The sequence below is a fragment of the Rhincodon typus genome, chromosome 4 (genome assembly GCF_021869965.1).
Source record: "Rhincodon typus isolate 14 chromosome 4, sRhiTyp1.1, whole genome shotgun sequence".
Lineage (NCBI taxonomy): Eukaryota > Metazoa > Chordata > Chondrichthyes > Orectolobiformes > Rhincodontidae > Rhincodon > Rhincodon typus.
Window position 1 is genome coordinate 72,956,939 of NC_063335.1, and position 17,807 is coordinate 72,974,745.

Genomic DNA, 17,807 nt, shown 5'->3' on the forward strand with positions numbered 1-17,807 from the left:
TCTTCTATCCGCCTCCCCCTCTCTCCCTATTTATTTCAGAACCCCCTACCCCTCCCCCATTTCTGAAGGGTCTAGGCCCGAAACGTCAGCCTTCCTGCTCCTCTGATGCTGCTTGGCCTGCTGTGTTCATCCAGCTCTACACCTGGTTATCTCAGATTCTCCAGCATCTGCAGTTCCTACTATCTCTCCCTCCAAAATCTTCCCTCTTTATGCACTTAGCCAAATGTCTTTTAAATGTTTTAACTGCACCTGTATCTTCCCTAGGAGGTTCATTCCACACACAAACTACTTTCTGTAAAGAATTTGCCCCTCGTGTCATTTTTAAATCTTTCTCCTCTCACCTCAAAAATGTGCCCCCTAGTCTTGAAATCCCTCATCCTAGGCAAAAGACACCTACCGTTAATTCTATCTATACTCACATGATTTCATAAAGTTGTATAAGATCACCTCTCAACTTGCCACGCTCCAGTTAAAGAAGTCCCAGCGTAACCAGTCTTTTTTTTAATAACTCAAACCTTCCATACCCAGCAACAATCATCTCAGTACTTAAATGACCTAGCCCATTTCCTTATACCGAAACCCAGGGTTCTTCCCAGTCATTGGGAATGTGCTTCCCACATTTAGCCTTTTTTCGGTCCTGTTGGATTGAGGAGGTTTCCACAAGATTCCCCCCACCCACCCGTCATTCTTCTAGATGCCAGCAAATAAAGTCCGAAAAGATCCAGTCTCTCTTCAGTCCTGCCATCATAGCAATCAATCTGCTAAATCTTCATTGCACTCCCTTCATAGCCAGAAGATCCTTCCTCTGATAAGGAGGCCAAAACTGTCGACAATACTCCAGATATCACCAAGGTCCTGCACAATTACAGCAAAACAACTTTGCTTGTGTCTTCTAATTCTCTCACTGGGAAGGCCAACATACCATTTATTTTTCACTGGCTGCTGCAGCTGTATGCTTACTTTCAGGATAGGTGTACAAGAACAGTCAGGTCCTGTTGCACTCCACTCCCTTTCTTATGATGTCTTGATATTCAGATAATATCATCTTTTTGGCGACCAAAGTGGCTACACATTTATCCACATTGTACCGCATCTGCCATGCATTTTCCCACTCATTCAATTTTTCCCAATCACATTGAACCATCCCTCCATCTTCCTTACAGCTCACCCTTCCCATCCAGCTTTGTGACACCTGCGAACTTGGAGGCATTACATTCAGTTCCCTCATCTAAATCATTAATGTATATTGTAAATTGCTGAGGTGCAAGTACTGATCCCTGTGGTACCACACTAGTCAATGCCTGCCACTCAGAAAAAGACCCATGCACTTCTACTGTTTCCATTCTGCAAACAGTTCTCAGTCCATGTCGTGCACTATCCCGAATTTGATGAACTTTAACTTTACATGCTCACCTCTTATATGGGACCTTATCAAAGCCTCCAAGTCCAAGTAAACCACATTCACTAGCATCCTCCTTGTCAACACTCCTCGTTACATCCTCAAAAAATTTTGGTAGATTTGCCAAATAGGATTTCCCTTTTATAAACCTCTGCTGACTCTGTATGATCCTGTCACTGCTTTCGAAGTCCATGAGGGGCATGGATAGGGTGAATAGACAAGGTCTTTTTCCCAGGGTAAGGGAGTCCAAAACTAGAGGACATAGGTTTAAGGTGAGAGGGAAAAGATTTAAAAGGGACCTATGAGGTAACTTTTTCACACAGACCATGGTGCATGCATGGAATGAGTTGCCAAAGGTGGTGGTGGAGAGTGGTACAATTACAACATTTAAAAGGCATTTGGATGGGTACATGAATAGGACGGGTTTCGAGGGATATGGGCCAAATGCTGGCAAATGGGACTAGATCAGTTTAAGATATGTAGTTGTCATGGACGAGTTGGACTGAAAGGTCTGTTTCCATTCTGTATAACTATGACTAGCATTTTCACTACTACAGATGTTGGGCTATCTGGTTTATAATTCCCTGTTTTCTCTCTAATTTTCTTTTTAAAAAAGAGCAGCATGGTTACTTTAGCTTCCCTCCAACCCATAAGAATTGATCCAGAGTCTGAGTCTTAAAAGCCGAAATTTGAAACAGATGACCATCAATACATGCACTATTCCTAGAACCATTTCTTTAACGTACCCCGGGATGTAGATTATTGGGACCTGCAGATTTATCAGCCTTTAATTGAATTAATTTCTCGAACACAGTTTCCCTGCCAATGCTTATTTCCTTCATTTCTGCTATCTCACATGACCTGCTGTTCCCCGAGGTTTTTGGGATGTTATTTGTGTTCTCCTTTGTGAGGGCAGAACTAAAATATGTATTAAATTGGTCTGATATTTCGTTGTTCCCCATTATAACATTACTTGTTTCTTAATTGTAAGGGGCCTACATTTTCTTAACAAACCAATAAACGGATTGAAAAAACTTTTATATGTTCCACTCAAGCTTATTATCTTATTCGACTTACCCCCGTTTAATCAATCCCTTTGTCCTCCTCTGCTGAAATCTAGTCTCTCAAATGTGCTGCTGTTGTTTTATTTTTTGGCCAATTTGAGACCCCCTTCAGTGAATTAGTACAATCTCTAAAATTCCCTGTTAGCCATGGTCAGGCCATCTTTTCCATTTTATACATCTGCCAGACAGGACTGAATAATTGTCGCAATTCCTCCACACACACAATAACTGTTTGCCATTGCTGATGTATCATCATTCCTTTAAGTAATTTTCCCCAAATTATCATAGCCCAGTTGAGCCTCATACCATCTTGGTTTTGTTCCAAGAACAACCAGCAGGCCAAAGAGTTAAACAGCAGAAGCTTTATTGGGAGATGTTTACCCTACAGGCAGCAAGGTTACATTAAGCCATTTCCCTCCAAAATGACTGATGACAGCAACATGGTGTCACATGGTCAGCAACATGACAGTCCAACATACTTACACAAATACACAACAGAGTTGCGCATGATTTTGATTCAAGACCCAGGTCACTGAATCAGCTATATCAGTCTTCATCTTAATGGAGAATTCTATCATTATCCGGACACTCTTCTCCAAGGGGCCTTGCATAGCTAGATTGTCAATTTCTCCTTTCACATTCCATAGTTCCCAGTGTAGGATAGCCATTCTGTAGTTGGTTTCTCAACATATTGATCCAGAAAACCATCTAATACACACTCTAGGAATTTCTTCTCTGTGGCATTGTTACTGATTTGATTTGCCCAAATCGATACACAGATGGAAATAGAATAATTAGTGCTGTACCTTTCTTGCTTGTATCTTTAAATTCTTATTTAGTGCCTTCCAAAAATTACTACCACAGTTTGGGAGTCTACATACAAACTCCATTATCACTGTCTGTCTCTAAGTTCTAACCATACAGATTCCACTTCACCAAAGTTCCTCACTGTAGCATAAACATCTAACGAGCAATGCTACCCCACTCTTTCTTGTTTGCCCGTCCTTCCTAAAAACAAAATAGTCCCGAATATTTTATACCCATCCCTGGTCAGTCTGCAGCCACATCTCTGTAATCCCAACAAATAATACCTATTTCTATCTATTTGCACAATTAGTTCATCCACTTAACTGCAAATACTCCGTGCATTAAGACACAAGGCCATGAGGCTCACCTTTTCAATGTTCTTAGTCCTGTTCTAATTCTTTCTTAACACTGTGATCCTGTTTGATCCTTGGCATGGAGTTTGCTGCTTATCACTTTTCTTATTTACCATTCTATTTGATTTTTCCCCTCACCTCCCTCTCCTCTGTATCCCTGTATAGGTTCCCATCCCCGTCATTTTAGTTTAAACCCTCCTCAACCAGTCTAGCAAATACTCACCCTCAGACATCAGTTCCATTCCTGCTCTCGTGCAATCAGTCCAGCTTGTACCGGTCCCACCTCCTCCAGAAGCTGTTCCAATATTCCAGGAATTCAAAACTCTCCCCTTTGCAACATCTCTCCAGTATTTATTTAATATAGCCTGTGACTTTTACTCTAACTAGCACATGACACCAATAGCAATGTTGAGATCACTACCTTTGAGGTTCTACTTTTTAAACTTACTTCCTAGCTCCCTACATTCTGCTTTTAGGACCTTGTCCTTTTTTTAAAACCTATGTAGTTGGTAATGATGTATACCACTGATGTGGCTGTTCACTTTCCCACTCCAGAATGTCTTACAGCTGCTCCAAGTCTTTCTTTACCTTATAGGCAACCTGGAGTCTGTTATCAGCCATAGAAATATTTATTCCCCTTACAACTCAATTCTCTATTATGATAGCGTTGACATACTTTTTTCTCCTCTCCCATGCAGCAGAGCCAACCTTGGTGCAACAAATTTGGCCGTTCTTGCTTCCCTCCCCTCAGTATTTCTTTCTGGGAAATACTGGGACACTCTTCCTAGACTATTTTATTGTACTGCTGCCGTGGGACACTCTTCCCAGACTGCCTCATTTATGATGTTGCTGTGGGACACTCTTCCCAAACTGCCTCATTGCAATGTTGATGTTAGACACTCTTCCCACATTTCTTAAATGAAACATTTAAGACTCTGAAGGCATGGACAAGGTGGATGCTGGGAGGCTATTTCCCCTGGTAGGACTCCAGGTACACACATTCTCAAACAGGCATTCAGGAATGACACGAGAAGAAATTTCTTTATTCAAAGGGTTGGGAAGGTTTGGAATTTTGCGCTTAGGACTATGAATGTTCAGTCATTGGTTATATTCAAAGCTACAATGGCCAGATTTCTGGAATCTAAGAGAATTGGGCATATAGGTCACGTTGAGGTCAAGGATCAGCCTGTTCATCCCAGGAACCTATCCAGTAAAGCACCCTTGCAAACCCCAATGCAAGTCTTGACTTCCTTCACACATTCAATCACAGACTTAAAATGTCCAATTTTAAAAGATAAAATCAGCAATTTAGCATCATTTATCAATAAATGCAGAGATGATTCAGTTTCACATGCTTGGACTAAATTACAATAGTGAGGTCAAGGATTAGCCATCATCTTATTAAATGGTAAAGCAGGCTCATGGGTTTGTATGACAAACTCCTGTTTGTTTGTTCTGATGTCTTAGTTACAAGTCAATGCTTCCTTGAATGGTCACAATGAAGCCCATATTTTGAAGCATGACATCTAGCAAAACCATCGTACACAACACTTCAGATGCATGATCATACCTTTATATGATTGTATTCACTCTTACTGTTGGTGTCAGCTGAATTCAAAATAGTAGACTTGCTATCTGAGCGTGGTTTGCCATTCTGTCGAAAAGGACTCGACAAGGGTAACCCTGCAACACTGATTCCATCTGAAAGAGACAAGAAACAAACCATAGAATTTTCATACACAACTGCTAATTTTTTGCAACAAGTTTATCAATTGCCTTGATTCATGGAAACTTATGGAAAGGTAAAAAAAAACAAAACATGAAAACAAATTACAGAACACCTAATATGCTACTCTCAATATAACAAATTCTATAACCAGGAAAGATTTTTAGCAAATTACAAATACTTTAAAAAAGCTGGTAAAGAACTGATTTTTATAAACTGAATGCATACAATAAACAGTTGTGTTAGATTAGGTTTAATGCACAGAAGATACAGTGAAGATCATCATCCTTGAGCTCACTACCCAAAGTTCCAACTCTAAGCATCACAGACACTAGTATATATGGGGGGGTTTTGTCCCCAAACACACCCCAGCCAAGAACACGGATCCAATTCAGTACTGTTGATATCTGATCCACACTGGCAATCTAACGAACCTGTTCCCCATAGAATCCAAGTTGCTGTGTCAATGTACACTTCTAGATATATGTCGTAGTCTGAAGCCATAGATAGTGATAGTAAGGGCTCCAATTTCTTTACGTCACATGGTTTACCAGGAATCTCTCCCACTTTCACTGTATGCAATCGGTCTATGTTGGAAGGATTTACAAGTTTGTACTCAAATAGTTTAGCCAAGTTATGGATAAACCTTCTTTGGCTATCAAATTCGAGAGCAGGCTTGAACTCAGACCTTTGGACTGACAGGCAGAGATGCTAACACTAGGCCAGAAGACCTCTGTACTGAACATAGCCTTTCCAACAGATTTCAAGACTTAATAAGCAAGTATTACGAGACAACAGACAGGCTTGCATTTACATGGCACTTTATGTAACCTTAAGTTATCCTATAGTACTTCAAATCCAATTAAGTACTTTTGAAATGTTGTTGTTGTATTGTAGGAAATGTAGCAGTCAATTTGGCAAATATCTCACAAATAGCAGTGTGCTAACTGGAAGAAATTAGTGCTCTTTTTAAAGTGATATTTTCTATTTAGTACGACATCTTATGAGATTAGCTAACACAGCAGTGATTTTCTCCTTCCAGAAAGGCAGAAACAGTTCTAGACAATCCCTGGAAATGTCAGTCAATTGATTCAAGCTTCCATGTTGACATTCTTAGTTTGGTAGGATGGTATCCATGCAATTCTTTAGACAGGACCAGTAAATAACCATCAACACGACAAGCTAAAAAGCAGTCCTTAAGCTGAATGAGGGCGGTATCCATCCTGGCATCTTCGATACCTACCCTGCACAGACTGGTTAAAGAAGGTCCAAACAGATGACTGGTATAGAATAAACTCTCACACCCTAGAAAAGAAGCATTGTAACAAGTGTTCACAGCCACAGGACAGTCCTCTTCAGGTAAGCAATACTCATTGGAGATCTTCCTTCTTCAGAAGGAAGATGAAAAAGGAAACATTGAGCAAGACCAAGGGAAGAGTTCCCAAAAATCTGAGTTTGAAAGCAGGATATTGCAGGTTACCAAGTTCAACACACACTGTGCCAAACATACATTCATCTACTATTAGCAGTGAACTACCCTCAACTGTCACCAGGTTCAAGACATTTCCACTCAGTTTAGTCAATGCATTTTATCTAAACTGTTCTTTCTTAAAGAACTTGAGCAAACTACCTCCAAATTACTTTCAACCAATAAACTGCCTTAGATATCCATGAGCATTGATTCGGAAATCTTACACAGTGACAAGGTAATCTATTTTAGTCAAAATATTGGAGGGACAAATATTGACAAATACACTGCAGGAACTTTCCCTGCTTTTCTTCAAAATGGTGCCAAAGATTAACAACAACTACCTGGGGATAGATGGGGCCTTGTTAGCAGAAAGACAGTACCCCTGACAAAGTAACTCTCCCACAGTACTGCATTGGAAAGTTAGCCTGAATTCTGCACACAATTCTGCTGTGCAGTTTGAATTCAAAGCTGAATCATGGAATTTGATTGTGAGGTCTGTTATTCTCTTGCTGCTGAAATTATGTTGCATATGTGGCACAACACTGAGAAAAAGCACAAAGGCTTGGATGGAATATCACTCTTATACCCCAACCAACACTATTCTTTACTCATTTCAACAATAAATTAGGCAAGATGCAAAACCAAATGGCACTTGATCTTATCAGTTTCCTAATGAAATCCTTAGGACAATGCTTCTCACAGAGTTTTCAACTGCAATCCCATTTTTGTCTTGATAATTGTTTTAAACCCCCTGTGGCAACTGACAGAATGTGGGGGAAGATGACTTATTGAGCAGGGAATGGAGGAGTAGCAGTAGGGTGGAGCTATGCAGCAGCCATTGGTACTACTGAGCTCATGACCACAAAATTTCAGTACACAACCATATTTAGCCTCCTAACCACTACTTTGGGACGTCCCTACGCATGATTTAACCAGAGGTAAAGCTATCTTCATCAAAACCTAAATCTCCAAAATTCTTAACACTTGATGGCATTTGAGAGCAATTTCCTCATACTCCTTACAGTTCTCTAATACAACATTACATCACTATGCTTAGGATAAGAAATGTACTAATCAAAATATCATGATTCCTGTAACTGGCATTGAACTTGATGATAAAGCATTTCTGCGTAAGGGGTCAAGAATAAATTCACCATATGATGACCTGCTTCCAATTCCAAGTATATATCTGCAATATCATGACTCACGGGGCGGCACACTGGAAATCAAGCCCCGCTTTTCCTGAAATCATTATGAAACTAACATTTTTCTTGTACTACACAAAATCTCCAAATTTCAGACCCCAGGTTGATAGAAATCATGAGCCAGATTCAAAAATCACTATTCGTCATTGGTATTTAGATTAAGTAAACTCTAACAATAAGGTCTCTAAACCCCTTATAAACTCCCCTTCTGTACACAAACAAGAAAAACAATACAGGGGCAGACAGAAAACGAGAGAAAATAGTTCCTTAACGTTTTTTCAAGAGAGTCGAGTTGTTTCTTGCTCATTGGAAGGGTTTTTCTTTTTTCAATGTTTCAGTGGCTTGCTGGGACAGAGGGTGGCTGGTTCACTTGTGAAAGGTCTCTGACTTATCCAATTCAATGTCACAATTTGCAATACCGGCTGAAGCAAAGATAAATTGGTTTCTATCTGCTTTAGCATGGCTAACTGCAGAGAACTGAAAGAGAGAGCAGCTGCTGCTTTTTCTTTCTCCTGGTCCGATTAGTTCTCTCTGTCTTGCTCACAGGCAAAGTTGTTCAGTTCCCTTACCACCAATCACATTGTTGTTGGCAGGCAGATGAACTTCCTGATTGATATTTGGCCTCTAGTCCACAAATCAAAACCACTCATCAGCACATTGCTGTAACCTACAACTACTCTTAGAATTAATGTGGGCCATTCAGCCCCATAACCTGATCCCACCTTCAAAAAAAATTACTGATCTGTATGTTAACTTAATTTTCTTGCCTAAGTTCATGTCCAACAATAATCTAAAACAAAGAACTGTGGATGCCAAAGGTCTGGAAAACAAAAACAGAAATTGCAGGTGAAACTCAGCAGGTCTGGTACCATCTGTGGGAAGAGAACAGAGTTAATGTTTCGAGTCTGATGACTCTTCATCAGACTTAGTTCTGCTTGGTTTCTGTCAGTTCTGTCAGCAATTACTGCTTTTGTTTTAATGTCCAACAATATCCTTGCCTATCCTAATCTCAAGAAAAAATTGTTTAATTTAAAAAAAACTCAGAGCTCAAAGCTGTTTGTCCACTGCTTCTGAAACACACATTCCAGCACCATTGTGGCAACACTTCTCTGTAAGTCAATTTTTGCTCCGAGTGGTCAAACAATAGCCTGACATAGTCAAATTCTCAAAACCACACCTTACAAACAATATTCCACACCCCTGGGTGTGTGCTGTCCATTAGCAGGACAGACCCATCACTGGTGGCAGCAGAATGGTACAAAGACATAGAAGTACTCAACGTTGACAGCAGACTGCATGAAATTTCATTGCATCAAGTCAATATTGGCCAGGATACCACCTGCTAATTACCATCTAAAGCAATGAATCTATAGTCCTCCATGTTTAACACATTGGGTGGAAAGGGCGTAGAATAAATGCTGCGTGGAGAACTTCAATGTGCATCACAAGTTCAGCAACACTATGTTAGCAGTATGTACAATGGATGAGTTCTTGTTGACATCATCCTCAATCTCATGTCTCAGTCGCATTTATTCATGCAAATTACTGGTGGCAGTTATCTCCTCCACAGCCCTGTGCAGTGAAATCCATCCTTCATATTGATGATCACCTCTGTCATTTAGTGTGACATAACCACCATGCTAAATGGAACAGGTTTCAAACAAATGTAGCATCTCAAAACTAGGCAGTCATTCATGAGGTGGTGTGGTCAGAACCGTATTCAACCACGATCTGTAACTCAGCATCCAACCTATCTTCCACTTCACCACCACCATGAGGGTAGGAGACACAACTTGATTCAGAGTGCAGGTGGGCATGCTAGGAGCAGCACTTGGGAAACCTAAAAATGAAGTGTCAAAATGGAGAACACAGGACTACTTGCATGCCAAACAGAAGTAGTGTGTAACTGACAGTGTTAAGCAATCCCTCAAGCAAAAGGTAAGAACTAAGCTCTACAATGCTATATACATCATGACTAGTAGTCAACAATTATACAAATTAAACAAACAACCTTCTGCTGAATGTCTCTAGCATCACAAATGCCAGTCTTGAATCAATTCAATTCACTTCACTTAATATTCAGAAATGGCTAAAGGCATTAAACACCACGAAGGCTATGGCCCTCAATTCTGGCAACAGTACTGAGGGCACTCCGGAATGAGCCATACTCCATGCCAAATTGTTCTCATCCAGCTAAAGCCACTGGAATGTCCTGGACAAATTCAAAAACTGCCCTCATATGTCTCATGAATAAAAAGTGAGACAAAATCAATCCCAATCAATTGCAGTCCTATCAATCAGTCAACTCAGCATCATCAGCAAATTGACAGAAATGGTTCTCAGCAGGATTATCAAGGGGCAGCTGCAAGGAAATAAGAGCTTCAGTTTGGTTTCTGCCATATCTACTCAGCTCATGACCTTATTATAGCCTTAGTCAAAACAGGAACAAGAGACGTGGATTTCACAAGTGAAGCGAGACTGAATTCCCTTGACATCAAGGCAGCATTTGACAAAGCATGACTTCTAGAAGACCGAGCAAAACTGAAATCAGTGAGAATCGGGGGAAACATTCTATCATACGTATCACAACAAAAATTGGCCGTGATTTTCTAAGTCAGTCATCTCAACTTCTCGACATCACTACAGGAGATCTTCAGGGTAATGTCCTAGGTCCAACCATCTTTAGCTGTTTCATCAATGACCTTTCCTCCACCATAAGAACAGAAGTGCAAATGTTCACTGGTGATTGCACAATGTGTAGCACCATTCACAACAACTCAGAGCTGAAATAGTCCTTGCACGTATTCTTGTTGTCGGATGTAGACATTGCTCATCCCGAGTCACCCCTGAAAAGATGGTGAGGGCTGCCTTCTTAAACTGTAGTCCAAGCACTGTAGGTAGACACACAATACTGTTAGGGTGGGATTTCCAGGATTTTGACCAAGCAACAGTGAGGGAATGGCAATATATTACAAGGCAAGGGTAATTTGCAGGTGGCAGTGTTCTGATGTATCTGCTGCCCTTGTCCTTCTGGATGGAAGTTGTTGTAGGGTTCAAAAGTGCTGTCTAAGGACTTTAGGTGAATTTCTATAGTGAATCCTACAGACGGCACATACTGCGGTTACTGGGTATTGGTGGTGGAAGAGCTGGAAGTTTGTGGACACAGTGCCAATCAATTGGGCTGTTTTCTCCTGGATGGTGTCAAGCTGAGTGTTGTTGGAGCTGCATTCATCCAGACAAGTGGAGATTATTCCATCAGATTCCTGACTTGATGGTGAACAGGTTTTGAGCAGTCAGAAGGCAGAGGTTACTCACTATATTATTTCTAGCCTCTGCTCTTATAGTCACTGTATTTATATGGCTACTCAAGTTGAGTTTCTGGTCAATGGTAACCCCAAGATGTTAAAAGTGGGGGATTTAGTGATGGTAACATCATTGAATGTCATGGGGTGGTGGTTAGGTTATCTTTTATTGGAGGTGGTCGTTGCCTGACATTTGTGTGGCACAAATGTTACATATAATATATAAGCCTCAGCCTGGATATTGTGCCAGATCCTTCTGAATTTGGACATGGACTGCTTCAGTATTTAAGGAGTCACAAATGGTGCTGAACTTGGTAACATCATATGCAAACATCTCTACTTCTAGCCTAATGATGGAGGGAAGGTCATTCATTAATTAGCTGAAGATGGTCGTCCTAGGACACTTCCCTGAGGAACTCTTGCAGAGATCCCTGGAGCAGAGATGACTGACATCCAAAAATCATCTACCTATGTGCCAGGTATGAATCAAATCAGCAGAGAATTTTCCACAATTCCCACTGACTTCAGTTTTGCTGGGGTTCCTCCAAGCCACACTGTCAAATGCATCCATAACGTCACACCTCACCTCTCCATGTTTCAACCAAGGCATAATGAGGTCAGAAGTTGAATGCCCTGATAGAACCCAAACTAGGCATCAGTAAGGTTATTGCTGAGCAAGTGCTGCTTGATAGCACTGTTAACAGCACCTTCCACCACTTTACTGTTGATAGAGTCTAGACTGATGAGGTGTTAACTAGATGAGCTGGACTTGTCCTGCTTCTTCTGTAAAGGCCATACTTAGTTAATTTTCCAGATCATCAGGTATTATTGTAGCTGGTCTGCAACAGCAAGTTCTAGAGCATAAGCCTTTAGTACTTTTGCTGGAATGCTGTCAGGGCTATAGTCTTTGCAGTATCCAGTGCGTCCAATTGTTTCTTGATATCATGTGTAGTGAATTGAATGGCTGAAAACTGGCATCTGTGATACTAGGGAACTTTGGAGGAGGCAAGAGATCAGTCAGTCATTCAGTCATTCACTCAGTACTTCTGGCTTAAGATAAATGCAAATGCTTCAATCTTATCTTTTGCACTGATGTGCTGGGGTCCCCCATCATCGAGGATGGAGATACTTGTGGACTGTCCTCCTCCAGTGAGTTGTTTAATTGTTCACCACAACTGGAATGTGGCAGGACTGCAGAGGTTAGATTTGATCTGTTGTTAATGGCATCACTTCGCTCTGTCCATCCCTTACTGTCTATATTGTTTGGCATGCAAGTAGTCCTGTCTGCAATTGCACTAAGTTATTTTCAGATATGACTCTTGCATACTTTATTCCTGCACTCTTTATTGAATCAAGGTTGATCATATGGCTTAATAGTAATGGTAGAATCAGGGATGTTTCAGGCCACGAGGTCACAGATTGCACTGGGGTATGATTCTGTTGATGGGGCACAGCACTTCATGAATGCCCAGTCTTGAGTTGCTAGAATCCAAATTTGTTTTATTTATCATGGTGATAATGCCACACAACACAATGTAAGGTATTATCAAAGTGAATGTTGAACTTTGTCTGCATAATTAGTGTAATTGACTTCACCCTTACCAATCTGCCTGCCTCAGATGCACTTATCCACAACAGTATCAATAAGAATGACCACCATGCTGTCATTGTGGAGATGAAGTCATACAGGGGCAACGTTCAGTACCAAGTGTGTGAGAGGGGTTAAAGTGCCAAATAGATAAGGGAGGGATCTGTCAGGAGAATTAACGGTACAGTGTCAGATTGCTGATGGGTGTTAGGAATGCCAGATAGGTGTGAGCAGTGGATAGAGGTCAGATGGACAATGGGTGGGAAGTGCCAGTTAAATGGACATCATTAGAACAGGTCCGGGTGCTGTTGTGTTGACTTGGATAAAGTCAGGTCAGTGGTCTGGGGTGGAGGTAGAGAGTATCAAGCACTACGGGGTCAGGGTTTGCAAGTCAGGGTGGAGGATTGTTTGGTCTAGGGATGGTAACAGGTCCGGCAACTAGATATGATAGAGGGTCAAACATGGAAAAATAAATACCCAATGCCAAGGATCAACTCTGGCAGGAGATGGGTGGGCATGAAATTGTGTGGTGGTGGGGGTATCTAGAGTCCAGGCATTAGGAAAGTTGGGATATAATTTATTTGGGGGCATGGTGTGGAAGTTTCAGAGGGCGTAGAGGGGTTGGGAGGAGAAACATATCAGCCATGATCAAATGGCAGAGAAGACTCGTAAATCTGCTCCTATATCTTATGGTCTCCTGGAGGAGTCAGTTGTGAGCCAGGACTTCAGTTTAATAGATACCCAAGAGTTAAAATACGCTTTTAATCCTCTAACATTTATGCTTGAGTGGGTCAACTATTAGTAACGTCTGACTTTTTTTTTTATTCATTCACAGGATAAGGCGTCACTGGCTAGGCAGCATTTATTGCCCATCTGTAATTGCCCTGAGGGCAGTTAAGAGTCAACCACATTGCTGTGGATCTGGAGTCACATGTAGGCCAGACCAGATAAGGATAGCAGTTTCCTTCCCTAAAGGACATTAGTGAACCAGATGGGTTTTTCCAACAATCGACAATGGAGTCTCAGTCATCATTAAACTTGTAATTCCAGATCCTTATTGAATTCAAATTCCACCATCTGCCATGGTGGGATTTGAACCTGGGTCCCCAGAACATTATCTGGGCCTCTGGATTAACAATCCAGCAATAATACCACTTGGCCATCGCCCCCCCAAGGGATTTTATTGGCTTCTGGTTCTGCCATATAATTCAAGTACAAAAGAGGGGCAGCTTTTGCTAAACCATTACAGAGCCCTCATGAAGTTACAACTCCCAAACCACTCCCTTCACCAGACAGACTGCTGTTGTTCAAGGAGGCAGCGCACCACAAATTTTGCAAAATAGTTCGTGGTGGACAATAACTGTCGGTCTCACCAGCAAAGCGCAGACCCGTTGAAATAATAAATGAGAGAGAGAGAGAGTTAAATCCCATAAACCTTGCTCTACTAACACCCTGTAATGTAGCATTTCATTTTATCATTTGATGTTTGGTAAAATACAGAATATACATTTTTGAAGATAGATATTTTTAAATATTAAAATGAGTAAATTAGCCACCTGGATAAAAAATAGATACAATGTAACATTAACAACACAGGCTTGGCATCAGTCACTTGCAGAAATTTGTCAGTTGTAGTTCATTAAGAATTTATTCTATAACAGCTAATGTGTTAGTCAAGTGTCTTCTATGGCTAAGATATCTATACAATTTTGTGTACAGTACAAACATGATTTCTGGATGACAATTAAATTTGTTTGAAGTAGAAAAGGAAAAAGAATGCTATGCTCATCTTGTCTGCTAAAATAAGCAACATAATAATACCAATCCACTGTAAGATTGATTTCAAAAGACCTAACGGAAAACCACTTCTTTGTAATCATGCCAATCATATCAGCTATATTATGGACTTAATTTTTTCAGATGCCAGCTTGAACTACTGATCCAGCTGAATACACAAACTTATAAATATCATTTATAGCACTTGAAAAAATTAATTAACACATAGCATTTGTTTTTGTGTAATAAAAGTCCCTCTTCCTATCATGTTATCCTATCAACAATAATTATGCTGTTCCTAAGTTGAGAAAACGATACTCATTTAAAAAGGTTACTATTTTAGAAAAGGAAACTTATTCTCAGCTCTGCAATAATAAAAGCCACTCTCTGCTGGCATCCAAGTAGTTCACACAAAAGTAGGTCTCAACTCTTCAGCTGGAGAAACATGAGTTACCACTAAAATTATGACCTATTTACTTATATTTCTAAACTTGCGATGTTTCTGGAAATCAACAATTGGAAAATTTATAAGATACAAACCTCCATAAAGTATTCCGTTTATATCAATTAATAAGTACATGCTAAATAGGCCCAAAAAGCAAATAAAATTATCAAGACCAGCAGAATTTATATAACTTAATGCTATTATTCTTCTGGCCTGTAAAACAAGACAGATAACAGACATTATTGCTCAAGCATTAGCATTAACCAACCAATTAAGAACAGTGCATTGAGCTAAATGTTCAAACATTTTAGTTAATGAAGTTGCTTCTAACATTTGGAATACTATCACCAATAACCGATAGTTATTTTTGTTAATGCAAATTATTGCAAATGACAATAGGAATAGAGAACAAAATGTTTTGGAAAAATTCCGCAACTGTGAAGGTGAACAGATGCTGTTTGACACTGCTAACATTTTCCTATGTTATCATTGTTCTTGGATCTTGAAGAACACAGACAACTATATCCTCAAATTTAAAAAAAATTGTCAACGAAAGAAAAGGATGTTGATCATTTAGTTTTATTTTTAATTTACTTTGTGGGATGTGGACATTGCTGGCTGGCCAGCATTTATTGCCCCTCCCTACTTGCCCTTGAGAAGTTGGTGGTGATCTGCCTTCTCGAACCACTGTAGTCCACCTGCTGTGGGTTGACCAACAATACCATTCGAGAGAGTGTTCCAAGATTTTGATCCAGCAACAGTGAGGGAGTGGCGTTATATTTCCAAGTCAGGATGGTGAGTTGCTTGGAGGGGAACTTGCACGTGATCATGTTCCCATATATCTGCTGCCCTTGTCCTTCTAGATGGAAGTGGTCACGGGTTTGGAAGGTGCTGTCTGAGGATCTTTGGTGAATTTCTGCAGTGTATCTTGTAGATAGTACACACTACTCCTAAGCATCAGTGGTGGAGGGAGTGGATGCCTCAGTCCTGCTCTTGTAGCCACCGTTTATATGGTGAGTCCAGTTGAGATTCTGATCAATGATAACCCCCAAGAAGTGGGGGAAATTCAGTGATGGCAACACCACTGAATGTCAACAGGTGGTGGCTAGACTGCCTCTTATTGGTGATGGTCAGTGTGACATTTGTGGCGTGCATATTACTTGCCACTTGTTAGCCCGAGCTTGGCTATTGTCCAGATCTTGTTGCATTTGGACGTGGACTGCTTCACTACGAGGAGCTGTGAATTATGCTGAAAATTATATGAATATCAACACACATCCCCACTTCTGACTTTATGATGGAGGAAAGGTCATTGATGAAGATGGTTGAACCTAGGACACCACCGAGAAATTCCTGCAGATATGTCCTGAAGCGGAGTTGACTGACCTCCAAAAACCACAACCGGCTTATGCGTCAGGTATGACTCTAACCACCAGAAAATTTGCCCCCAGATTCCCACGGATTCCAGTTTTGCTCAGGCTCCTTGATACCACACTTGATTAAATGCAGCCTTGGTGTCAAGGACTGTCACCCTTACCTCACCTCTGGAATTCAGCTCTTTTGTCAGTGTTTGAACCAAGGCTATAATGAGGTCAGGTGGTGAGTGGCCCTAGCGGAACCCAAACAGGGCATCACTGAGCAGGTACTGCTTTATAGCACTGCTGATGATACCACCAAGGCCTCACTGACCCTCCAAACAGCATCCGACCCAGAAACCACCCTCCTCACGCCCCCACCGAGACTAATTCACCTACTCTGCACATCACTGGATACAAAGGGCAATCTAGCATGTGGGAGTGTGGGAGGAAACTGGAGGAAACTCGTGAATAAACAACAAGAATGTGCAAACTCCACACAGACAGTCACCTGTAGATGAAATCGAACCCAGGTTCCTAGTGCTGTGAGGCAGCAGTGCTAACTAATCAACATCCTTTATTCTATACACACATACATTTTGCATTCGGTAACTTTCTTCCTTATTTGATTTTCATTCTTCCACTGTTTATTTGGAAGGCTATCGCAATCCCCGAGAATGCCTTTTCTGTTCTTCAGTTCAATGCACAAGGCCTCATTTGGCAATCCAGGCTCTTTATTTTTATTTTCTGCAGTTTTGATTGTACACAGAAATGAGAAAAGGACTGTTTTAAAAAGTGATGACTGTGAAAGGAATTGCTGCACTTTTTTAAAAGCAAACTATCAACACTTAAATTTAAGTGCTGCTTACACCATTACACGCAAGAAATCGCAAGTAGTGGGAGCAGTTTAGTACAAACAGACGAGTACAAGGGAGTGAGTACTAAGGGAGATTCAGCCAGCAACTAGCAGCTGACTGATCTGTGGAGTGGTGACCCGTTGTTGATGACACCCATCTTCTACGTACTAATAATGGTGTCCCAATTGTCCTTCTCTTTGCAGTTTAAACAAACAATAGGACCTGAAAAAGCCAGTTTATTTTTCCTCACTAGCTGCTGTGAGCTGTGGTTTCAAACCAATCAATCAATCAGAGACTTTGTGTGAAGAACCAGTCACTCTGTGCCCCTGAAAGCAAGGGGAATTACCTGGGGAAGAAAGAGCGAGTAGTAGCAAGTACAGGCAAGGTAAAAGGATCACCTTGTCTCTTGCAACATGTTGGAAATCGAGGGCACTTCCAGGGCAGGGGCAGGGGCAGGGG

The 17,807-nt window shown here is 40.9% G+C and overlaps 1 protein-coding gene across 1 annotated transcript in view; it reads right to left on the reverse strand.

Annotated features, from left to right (window-relative positions):
• trappc9 (trafficking protein particle complex subunit 9) overlaps window positions 1–17,807 on the reverse strand; it is a 572,831-nt gene that overhangs the window by 413,054 nt on the left and 141,970 nt on the right. The window contains 1 exon segment of the mRNA XM_048596131.1: window positions 5,160–5,324. Within this exon segment, the coding sequence (XP_048452088.1) occupies window positions 5,160–5,324 (165 nt within the window).